This window comes from Triturus cristatus, chromosome 2_2 (assembly GCF_964204655.1).
Source record: "Triturus cristatus chromosome 2_2, aTriCri1.1, whole genome shotgun sequence".
Classification (NCBI taxonomy): Eukaryota; Metazoa; Chordata; class Amphibia; order Caudata; family Salamandridae; genus Triturus; species Triturus cristatus.
Window position 1 is genome coordinate 729,270,523 of NC_140582.1, and position 12,138 is coordinate 729,282,660.

Consider the following 12,138-nt stretch of genomic DNA (forward strand, 5'->3'; position numbering starts at 1 on the left):
GTGTCAGAGTCTTTCTGCCCCCACATTGTGTAGTGTGCTTGTCTCGGATTTTCTCTTATCCTTAAGGTCTTTGGCTTGAAATCGACTTCACAGTTGTCAATCTTGTGGTCCAGCAGAAGGCAAGGGTTGCACACTTGGTGGTTATCTTTTGATGCAAATTTATGATGGCTCTTCAGGCTAAATTGGAAGTGTGTCTTCTCCATGTCACACAGAACAGGAGGAACCCTGTCAGGAGTGTCTCCAGGTCACCTTTCAATGTGTAGTCCTATTTTTCTACATCGGTACATTGTTTCAGTGGTCTTCTCCAGTACAACTTCAACAAACTTTTGAATAGACGCCTTATTTTCGTAGATTGGACAGCCTTCAGCAATTCTTCCAGCCCCAACAGCGGAAAAATAATCTGAAAAGGGTGACCAAGGAAGCTTTAACGGGAGGGCGTATGATGTCAGAAAATGATGGATTAGGCGACAAATGGTGGGAGAGTCAACACCCCAAAAAAACAATTTTAAAGAAATATAAAACAAACAAATCATTAACGAGAAGGACTACGAACACAACTGAGAATTCTGGACCCAACCATTAGATGGCGAAAAATACACAGCATGTGAATTCAGAAAATATTCACACAGCAAAAATTGAGTTGTCAAAATAAATACACTGCCTCCATCTTTCTGCCTACCAAGTCTCTTCATGGTGAAAAGACTCAACAGAATAAATCTGATTTAAATAATGAAATCGCACCTTCATCCATAGAGTTTTAATGGCATGGAAAACCAGTAAAGTGAAACCACGGTGGCTGGAAAGAGGTCTTATGGAGGCAAGAAAGACTGTTCTGGAAACTACATATGGCAGTACAGATTGATACAGGGCATCACTAATCTAACCACATATGAAAAAAGTCCCTCTAATTCTGAAGGCAAATGGACCTATTTTATCAAATATGGGAAGATTTGAAGGAACAGTGTAACTAGTGAAATTAGGATTTAACTAAAATACAGAATGTTAATGCCAAAAGGTCTTATTTAAAGCTTGAAGTTCATGAAGTTTATCAATTAAATTACCACACTAGTCTTAAATGTCTTTCCTTTATGTCTTTTTTAACCAATTTATTTGTGCCTCGTTTCATCATGTGCAGGTTTAATTAGTCTTGAAATTTGCTATATCGACAGTAAAAGAATAATTCTTGAGTTACCTTAAATAAAATTCACTGTTAAAGAAAACCAAAGGGAGATCAATGGTACAGCATTGTGACCTCGCAAAAGGCATGCCATTAAATTATGATCCACAAAAAATGTATGTGATTTTTGGAGGAAGCAAGATCCAGTGACCTAAGGTAATGTTTATATACATATACTGCAGTTGAATTGTGTTACAGGCTGTCATAGTCACTTAGCCAATGTTTGAAGGTAGTTAGCATATGAAGAGACAACAATCTCTACTATCTATAGATGGCTATGCAAAAGAACTGCATTATTTTAAACCCGCTAAATGCACATAGCTAGGAAGTGGAAGTGCATTAAAGGCAAAATAAAAAGTCAGCGCAACTTCAAATCATCATAGCAAGCAAATTAGGAAGCAAGGAACACAGACTATTGCAAAGGAACTTGAGAACTGTTTCTTTAAACATACGACACGCTGCTAAAACATACATATAAAACAACTAATCAAAACCAAATCAAAATTATGGTACATCACCAACAACGTAAAATGAGTAATAAAGGAAGCTTCAGTGGATATATTTAATGATTCTAAAAGGATATTATAACTATAGGTACCGCAAAGATTGTCCTCCATCATATCATTTTCAATGTAATAGCTCTAGAATTACCGTCACTGGCTTACCCACTAATAGGATTTAACAAAATTGTATATTTTTTCTATTGAAAATCACCATAAACCCAATTTTGTTTAAAGATAATGTAAATAGGAAAATAAATATTTGACAAAGTCTCATATGCAGGGCTAAAAGGAAAGTATCTGCTTAAAAAACAAATGGCAATAGCTCATTTCTGAAAAAGAAAAAAAATCTGTACTGCTTCCTTTATTACAATTGCAACAAACTTACAAGTGCAACTTTCTTACACTCTGCTCTCGCTCAATGGTGATCTGATCCATATTGGAGCTGAGGCCGTAGTAAGAGGGAGGAAAAAAGGAAACAGAACCTTAAACCATCATCAGAGCATCAGATTCATTGTCAGTGCTGTTGCATGCTTTCAGAGGCAGAACATTCCCGGCTCCACATTTTGCAAGGACACGCTAAATGGTGCAAAACGTTCGTCTTTTCCACACCTGTATACAATATGAATACTTTGACTACAACGTAAATCTCCATAGAATATCAATAATGCTAATCACTAGTCTGGCTAAATTATCTGGACAAAAAAAGAGAATATGCTGCTGCCAGACATACCATTGTCATCACAGGATTCAGACTGGAAGGAGCTTAGTGACTGGATCTCAGACAAGCTTTCCCGAGGGTTGTACAGGTGGGAAGGTTTTTCCTCTAGAGACTTCTTTGACAGACAAGGCTCGAGGTCTACTACTTTCGCTGTAGGCAAGATGAAAGCAAGATCACAGTTAGATTCACATGAGAAAGACACAGAGTTCGCTTGAACCTAGGGGTTTCAATCAGAAAATTGACCCACGCTGTTTCATAGAAACACGCACAATCAAATGTGGGGGGGGGGGGGGGAACAGCACAAAAAGTTAATTTAAGGAGACATGTTCTTTTTAAAAAAGCATGGTGGAACAGAACTTAAAATGTAAGACCGATATACTATTAGACTTCAAAGCATGTGATCAATTAAGGGAAGATGATCCATTCCTTAAAACTGTGGTAGTTACGGTTCAAATTCCATCAATCACATATTCATACAATAACGAAGACAGCTAAACAAAACTGCAGCAAAAGGTAATACTTTATATTCATATTAGTATAAAATAAATTGTGAAAATTACTGTCCATTCAGTTTTACACCTTTCAGAGTGAGAAACCATTGATTTTAGTTGCACGAGACTGAGGACAAATCTCAACTGCAAAAGGGGAGTGGCAGTGTTAACAACCAACAAGGTAGAACAAAATTGATGGTTCAAGAGTGGGAGGTAGCTAAATAAACACAGTTATTACTCCCCTAATGTACAAATGCAATCTGGATAAACGGAGTCTCTTTCAGTATAGGCCATCAAAACTCCATGTGATGCAAAAATAGAACTGTAATGATATAATGCAATACTGAGTTTCCAATGTTTAAAAATACATAAAGACACTGTTAGGTTCAAATCTAGATCCTGAAAGCCAAGTGAATGGCACTCCAGCCATATACACTGCTAGAGTGAACCCATACATGCAGTGTTCCTTGTACCAACTCCTTCACCTAGATCAGATTCTGAACAAGAAGACAAAGGGACCGCTTGCTTAATGGAAGACAGCAGATGACTCTCAAACCAACAGTGTTAGCCAATGAAAATGCTTCTTCTTCAGAACCAATGTTACTAGATCTTCAGGCTACACTAAAGGTTCTCTTTGCTGTGTCAAAGCAAGAGGAGACAAGGGCCCATTGCTAAATATGGAGCCCCACAACCAGAGTCCTTGGGGGACAACAAAGGATGTACTCATACCAGTAAAGGATCATAGTCAGGGCCACTGGAATTATATGCCTGTGGTATGATTGACCAAATTATGTGGCACGGTCCACAAAAATGATGTGGCAAAAAAGGCAAATTATGCTATCCCATTCAGCTCATTTTGAGAATTTTAGTTAATGTTCTAAATTTTTCACAAGCTAGCACTGTGTGGACAAAGGTTCCACCTTGTCAATACTAGTTTAACAGCCAAATACAGTAATAAACAATTGGAAGCCCCAACAACAGATGTGAGACTTGTGGGTGGATTGCCACTCATGGACTTTTTGCCGCATCCTGCTGAGCAGGTCTGCAAAGTCGTTGTCTAATCCTGGTAGGTACTTCGCTACAAGAAGGATCTTGTGGTGCAGTGCCCATGGCCCAGTGCGAGTGCTAACAGCTGTTGTGAACGTGTGTCACTTTGTTTCTGGAAATAGCACATGGCGGTCACATGGTCTGTTTTGATGACTACCTTGTGCTGTAGGTGGCAGAAGAAAGCATTGAGAGCCAACAGAACGGCAAGTAAATCTAGGCATTTGAGGTGGAAATTCAAATGATGGAAGTAATCCCACATGCCCTGTGAGGGAAGCGCCCATCATGGTGGCCACTTGCGGAACTAGGTTGAGAAACGGCAAGCCTGCAACAGATTGTTGTAGTTCCACCACTAAAGAGAGCAATGGATGCTGCCCGAAATCAACACTAGATTTTACCAGTGACTGAATGCTTGTGACCATTGTGTGGCCAGGCACGCTTGCAGTGGACGCATGTGTAATTTCACATGTGGAACTATGGCAATATAGGAGGTGCATCACCGTTCTGACCATTAAATGGTGATATTGCAGAAAATGAGTCAGTAACTGGAAAGCTTGAACCTCTGCATGGCTGGGGGCTGCTTGGCCTCTGCTTTCCTGGTGACGGAGTTGAGAATTGCTCCCAGGAATGGCTGTATCTAAGGGGCCTGAAGGTCTAATGTGGTCTGGGTATGCGGCAAGCACTGTTTGTTTGCACTCTTGATCAGCCAGTCATCAAGTAAGGGAACGCGTGGACACCACCCCTCCTGAGATGAGCGGTAACCACAGTAGGACATTTTGTGAACACCCTGTGGGCCAGGTGAGAATGAAGGGCAACACTTTGAATTGAAAATGCTGGCTATTTACCACAAACTGCAGATACAGGCTGTGTGTAAGGTGGATTGGGATGTGGAAATAGGCGGCCTTCAGGTTGAGTACAGTCACGAAGTTGTCTTGATGCAGTAGTCCTGGACTGTAACAATGTGAAATGCCCTGACAGGATGAATTTGTTGAGGGGCCTGAGGTCAAGGATAGGCCTGAATATCTGTCCTTCATTGCGATAAGAAAAAATCGTGAGTAATCCATTATGCAGCGCTAGTGGTGTGGCACCAATTCATTGCCCCCTTGCAAATTAATGCCTCTTTACTTCCTCCCGAAGAAGGCGCTGATGTTCTGCGGAGAGGGTGTGTTTGTGTAGAGGAATGTTCGGTGGGGTTACAGTGAGTTCTATTAGTAACCCTAACCCTGCCTCATAATGGGGAGACCCCACTGGGTGGAGGGGATCTGTGAAGAAACCTCTGCAGTGTTCCCCCAACAGGAGTAGTGTGATCAGGGGGAAAGGAGAGGGACTCGCTGTTTAGCTCCCTTAGTAGCACCCCACTGCACCTCCCCCTGGAGTTGTTACCCCTACTGGTCCACTTGGAGTAACCCTATGTGGGAGTCTGTTGTTGCTGTTTCTGGTAGGAGGCAGATGCTTTGGCACCCCCTATGAACTGGGACCTATGATAAAAGCCCTGGGGAGAAGGCGTTTGGAGGACCCTCATAGCCTTGGATACAACAATGTCCTTTTTGATGTTCTCAAAATCTGATCAACCAGCAGACTTTAGAGGTCTTCCCCATCAAAGGGCAGATTGAGCAGATGCTGTTGAACCGCAGACTTAAAACCGGGGATGCGCAGCTATGCATGGCGCTTCATAATAAAAACACCTGAATTTATGCTCCATTACCAGTTGCATCTAGGGCAAACTGAATAGTGGTGTTTGAAATTATCTTGCCCTCTGAAATGAGATTGAGGCCACATTTTTTATAATGGTCTGAGAGAATAATATTAGTGTGATTTGTATAGTGCATAGTTTCTTCAAACCAAGTGTCTAAGTACTCATGGTCCAAGCAGAGGTCAAGTACATAGCAGAAAAGGGTAGTAGAATCAGTCTGAACTGAATAATTAAGCTTTTAAATTTTTACGAAGATTTGATTCCATCTGGGCCTGTCGTATTTGTAGAGGAACCGAGTTCCACAGCTTGAGTGCTAAATAGGAGCGGTCCCTGAAGCGTGCACTCTTTACAGTGGAGGTACAAGCCAGCATGGCGCCCGAGGATCTGCGGATCCTTGCAGGAAAGTATGGCTTGTATTAGAGATTCAGCATATCCAGTTGCTGGAGAAATTCCTCCATCTTGTCACCGAGGGCTCGATCATATCTATAGAGCAGTCCAACTGAGTTTGCGATTCTCCAGTGAGACACCGATTGGGCAGTGACTCACGTGTCAGCCGTGCCAATCTTCTTACTCTTTATTTAGTGGAGGGGCATTCTCATGTTTGTGCGCTGTATGTAGCAGTAAGTATTCCGGCGGTAGCTGGCCCTGGATATTGGGTTGGTCATAGGGTGAAGGCTTTTTAATTAAAACATATATTTTTTTTTATTCCAATAATCGACCCTTGGGATGAGGGCCTTCACATTCACTATGAAGGTCTGAGATGTGGTTTTAAGCATGCTATTTATGGAGAGGATCTGTGCTGAATAGTGGACAACATTTCGACAAGGAAGTCCTCATCTTCGTGGACTTTGTGCAATTCTACGTTGTGGAAGGTGGCAGCCCGGTGAATGAACACCTGGAAAAAGGTGGTTTCATCAAGAGGGAATGGTTTGGCAGGGTAGCGGTCTAGGTCAGTATTCCCAAGAGGATCAACAACATTGTCATACCACAGTTCGTCCTTAGGATGAAAACTCAAACAGGGCCTTGTATGGATATAGCGGGCAAAAGGGGCTTCCCTCCCTTTGAAAGAAAAATGATGGTAACTCTCTGGCAAATGAGGCAGAGGGGGGACATGAGGTGGTGTGGAAGGGGGAAGAGGAGCAGGGGGAGAGGAAGGTAGAGGAGAACTAGTAGGGGTTGGAGGTGGAATAGGACAGGTGACAATGTGGCAGAGGACTAGTGCCCTTATTCTGGTGCTTAGCTTAGCTGGTAATGTAGTCTCCCATGCACGCTCCTCCTAATATATTAGTTTCTTCTTCAGAGGAACATTGTCCTGGACCTTTGGAGAAGGCTTGGCAACAGTTCTCCTGCACTGTGGGTAGACAAAAATCTTTTTTTTCTGACTGTTGAGCTCCTCTTCGAGACGCTGAAAATGGACTACTGTTTGCTCAGATCCAGTGGAGGATGGGGCTTTGGGCAGCGAAGAAGTATTTTAGCCCACGGGGACCGATGATGATTTTGGCACAGAGAGCCAAAGATGACTTCGAGGGCACTATCAGTGCCAGTGTTAAAGGTGTTGTCAGTGCTGGGGGCTACCTCAGAGTCTAATCTGAGGCCTTCTGTCAGTGTCAACCATGGCCTTCAGGCAGTGGAGGATCGAAACATTGATGCTGGGCATTGAGGCTCAATGTCCGACACCCTCAAGGTGATGCTCGGCCTGTGTTCTATATCGGTGTGGTGGTGTAAGGAGGGATGTTGCACTCATGGTTGACTTATTGTCATGGGAGTATGCCTCCTCCACCTGCAGCTCTTCTGACTGTCTCAGAGTGACAGCACAGCTCTGGGCTGAAGTGGAGAGGCTGCTCGCCAAAGGGCCCTGTTTCCCCTTCGACTTTGCAGTCTCCGAAGAGGTCAGGGGTGTCATCCTCCTGCTGCTGTGTAATAATACATCAAGCGAGTCATTGTCTCCTGAATGTAAATTCTGTCTTTATTACATATGAAATGTGGAATTACTACTGTAAAATTATGTACTTGAGCATTTTTAACTCCTGTGTGGAAACCAATACGGAAGTAAAGCTGTGAAAACTTGATGCTGACGTGGTAAAAATGTATGGTTGCAGGCCTTTGTGATATGATAGAAGGCTGTGGATTGATTGATTGCTTGAAGATCTATAGGTGGTTCATTTATTTGCTTCCCCAAGGGGAGACTTGATTCTACTGTCAACATAGTGCTCTGTCCCCTTGGTCTGTGGATCCCATCTCTCTTGTCTAGTAAATCTCTAAATCTACACCTCACTCTACAGTGGACACTTTAAAAAAATATTTCTCTGGTGCGAAGGAGAAGTGTTGTTTCTGCATCGGAATTAAGAGGGAGCAACTGGTGTATGGTGGAATTAGGTCTACCTTCAACTGATGCGGTCATTGAAATTCCAAGTGTCAACACCAGACATCCTAGAAAATGCTTGGGTTATGGAAGGGAAGATACATTTATACACATATATCTTAAGTATATGAAGTTAATTTAAAAAAATGTAAAACACGAAGAATAATAAGAGAAGTGCAACGTAGGGTGAACACAATCCTTACCATCATAGTCATAGTCCCAGCTTGGTTTCTGTATGGAGTCACAGTCCGATGGAGAATTGGATGGGGGTGGTGGAGGCAGGTTAGGAGCTACACTGCAGACAGCCACAGTCTTCCTGTGTCCATGCACTGAATCAGGGTTAAAGGTACTGAACTCCGGATGCTCTGGAATAGCAGACCCTTCAAAGGAATTTCTGTCCAGGTTGTTTCTGGAGTCACTTGGAATGCTTGGTGTGTATGAAATAGGGCGTACTGGCACCTGGGGTGGGATGTCTGAGTAAATGTTCTTGTTCAATTTTGGATCAAAAAATGGTCTGGGCAGAAATGGTGCCGTTCCGAGGTGCTTCTCTTCTGGCTCAGGCTGCTGCTTTCTCTTTCGCCTGACCATTTTGCGACACAAAACAAAGATCACAACAAGGGAGAAGATTCCAGCAATAAAAACAATGATTCCAATTACTTCTGCTAAGCCAATGTTCCAGGAGGTGGAGACATATTTGTTGATGGACACTTCTGAGCAAACCTTTCCTCCGAATCCTTGACTGCAGTTGCAATGGTAAGAACCATACGTGTTCTCACAGTGACCACCATTAAGGCATGGGTTCTCAACACATTCATCAATGTCACTCAGGCACCTGCCAAGCACAAAGAATAGAACAGGGTTAAACAAAGAAACCGAAATTTAGTCACAACAGTGACACTTTTAGAGATAGTTTTTACTCCCCATTCCCATTCCTTCAAACTTATGTAAATGTCTTGCTGCAAGACTGCATACTGGAACATTCTTTGCACATCAAAAATGGAATTTTAAAAAGGGAAGACTGGCTCAAATGAGGAACTACAAACACAAACTCCCCAATGTGCTCACTAGGTTTCCACACAAACGTCCACTTAGGTGCAAAGAGCTAGTGAGTACATAGGGGAGGTGCATGTGTTAGAGGAAAATGACCACTGTGACAACAGCTCCTACAGGGAGTTCAGCAGTTTGAAGCTATTCTGGCTTTAGATTATGCATTATTCCACAGTCTTGAAGTTGGGCCTGGAACGGTTCCAATTTTTTCTTTTTTTTTGTTGCTTTTGGGCATCATCCAGATGAGGGTTAGTGCAAATCCCCCAAGAGCACAAAGCCCCTGTATGTGGTCACCATCTTTATACATTTTTTCCCACGCAGTGAAGACCTGTATCTAGTAGTGTGTAGATTTATTCCGAGGCACTCTCTTTTTGATTACCCTACTCATTTTAACTTGGGAGGTGGGCCAGTTGGATGTGAATCCAGATGAACTTCATTCTGCAAAACTGCTGTTACAAGCAAGTAACCTTTTCTTTTCACATCGTGAATCATTTCTGAAGTCACTTGCTCTGCTGATATAATTTAGTTGAATTAACTGCTTGTGGGAGAATGGGGGTCAAGTGTATGTGTGGCTGCGAAAAGATGTTTAAGTACCTTGTGGATCACCTGTACTCCTGGTTTGCATGGTTATTCACACAAAATGTTTTCTGAAAGTATAGGCTGACGACCATGTGGCAGACATACATATTTTATTGATAATTAAATTTGATAGAAAGGATAGTGGTGCCCCTTTTATCATGTGGAATGGACCTAAATGTGCAACATGTGCGCTATCCATCTTGTAATAGTCTCTTGACACTAGGGGGGTGGGGTGGTGGTGTCCCTACTTGCTGGTGCTTGTGCCATGAAATGCTTTTTTCTTCGCTGCTTTCTCTTGGAATTAATACAGGATGGCTCTCCTTTAATGTAGCATATTTAGTGTCCTTTCTGCTTGCTTTATCGGATATTGGAAGGTATGTAACTGGATTTGTTGGTTCACATGGAAATGTGATACAATCTTTGGAATGAAATGCTGGTTAGTTCTCATGACCACTCTAGTCTTCTGTACTTAAAGGTAGGGTTCTTGTGCATTGGTTCAAAGGGATAGTTCATGAGCTGTTCCAGCACCATGCTGAGGCTCCACATGGGATGGGGGCCAAACTGGGTGTGGAAATTCTCCTTACTCCCTCTAGGAGCCTTTTTACTACTTAAGTGGAGAAAATATTACTCCCAGAGGCGCCACAGGTATACGTCATTACAGCAGAGAAATTAACTTTCACAGAATCATAAGAGTTTTGAATCTAATAAATGGATCAGTTATCTCTGGATGACACCACTTTCTTTCATTTAGAGTCAAGGGGATTTGAAACACTGGTATTTTTTCATTCTACTGGCTCCCATTTCCATGAGGCCAGAGTATCATGTTTCGTGTGCCCATTATGAAGCTATTAGAATCAAAGTCATATTTGCATTTGCTGATCAACACTGTACCACTGGGATCAGTGGAAAGGCATAGACAAATGCTCCGAATGAGACTTTCAACAGTGCATTACACCAGGATAGGTGCTGAGGATGCTTGCAAGTGAAGTCCTGGTAATTTCCATTTTCCGTTTGCACATGCTGCAACAGATCTACTTTTGGTGTTCCAAGTTTCAAAGATTGAGTCTATGACCCATTGGTCTAACTCCCACAAGTTTTCTTCTTCCCTGCTTATGAATTGGGGAGGCTCTGACCTTGTTCAAATCTAAGCCCCCAGAAGGTCTTTTTTTGGATTGGATGGCATGAGGGTTTCTCAGTGTTCCTTAAGAACCCAAGTGTATACCTTACATTTTCACTGCCTGTTCTATGGTGCTTTGGAATTGTCTGAACAAGCTTTCCTTCTTTACCAGCTAGTCAGAGCAAACTCACACAGTATTCTTCATTTGGTACGTTCTCCAATTCCCCTTTTGCAGGAAATCGGCTTGATGTTGGAGCAGATTTTCTCCAATTCAATGCTATATTTGTATTTTTTAACATTTGGTAGCCATTCATTGGAGGTCTCCCACTCAAATTATATTCATTGTTTGGGGCATCCAGAGTGAAAGCTATCTGCCTGTGATGCCAGGCCCTTTTGAGGACAGTCTCCTGCTCTGGATGGAAATGTGTCTCCTTTGCACAGCATGTTGCCACTGTGAGCTTGCTCCTTGACTGCCTGTCCCCTGACTAGTCAGATTGTGGCTTTCTTTATCAGAGTGAATGGTAAGATTCACATCACCTTTGAGGATGTCTGCATTCCCATTTTAACATGAAAAGTAGTTGAAAAGTACATCCTCAGGAAAGACACAGACAGACACAGCAACAAAGAATAACAGTGAAGAACTAGCCGGAACTGCGGAAAAAGAGCACCCCATCCAAAACTCAACTTTGAAAAACTGCCACTGTCTACCAGTTCCCACCACCAAAGTTTATTTGGCTAATAAGCAGGTACCAAAATCATGTTCTTTGAAGAGTACGTTCTGAGGCTCTCTAATAAATTAGACAGAAGAGAAAGTGGTCAAGTAAGTGTAACAAAACTGGAAAGTATTTGCATAAGTATGCAAGCTCAGGTGATCCATTCTCTGGGGAAATGTCCTGATGGACTAATGGACGAGTCAAATGAGGCTCATCACCTAGTCCCACCACCCCTCTTTTAAGAGAGTGTGTGAAGCACGTGAATTCCTACCAAATCAACCAACAATTTCCAGAGTAACACATTGCAGTAGTATTTCCATTCTGGATATAAACCCCCAAGAAAAGTAGACTTTAAAGTTAAAACCTGTTCGGAATGAATCCCAATCTATGAAATCTGAGGACCCAAGCTGGTGGTTAACCGTAATCTTTGAGTTCTGTAATTTCGCAGATTCAAGGATACCATGAAATAAGGAGTTCTTTCTAGCAAATAGGACCACTGGGACAAAGGAGGTCGAAGTATGCCAGACATGAGATTCCGAGCGGATATATCCAGAACGGGGCAAGCTACATTTCAGTTTTGCAGGGGATACATGGGCTGCAACCATCATGCAATTGGTCTTAATTGGGCTCTCTAGAACAATTTGTCTGTGCTGCAGAGGCAAGTTTAGATAAGGGCGTGTGTATCCTGCTTAAC

General features: G+C 42.5%; 1 protein-coding gene across 8 annotated transcripts in view; it reads right to left on the reverse strand.

Annotated features, from left to right (window-relative positions):
• Positions 1-12,138, reverse strand: part of FAT1 (FAT atypical cadherin 1) — a 277,803-nt gene that overhangs the window by 22,610 nt on the left and 243,055 nt on the right. For 6 of the 8 annotated variants that reach the window (XM_085641986.1, XM_085641985.1, XM_085641981.1 and 3 more), the window contains exons 25-26: positions 8,192-8,820; positions 2,411-2,548 (exon numbers count right to left, since the gene is read on the reverse strand). In XM_085641986.1, coding sequence (XP_085498112.1) covers positions 2,411-2,548; positions 8,192-8,820 — 767 coding nt within the window. Of the gene's footprint in view, positions 1-2,065; positions 2,123-2,410; positions 2,549-8,191; positions 8,821-12,138 lie in introns of all 8 variants that reach the window. The other 2 variants (XR_014978169.1, XR_014978170.1) reach the window with 2 other exon arrangements.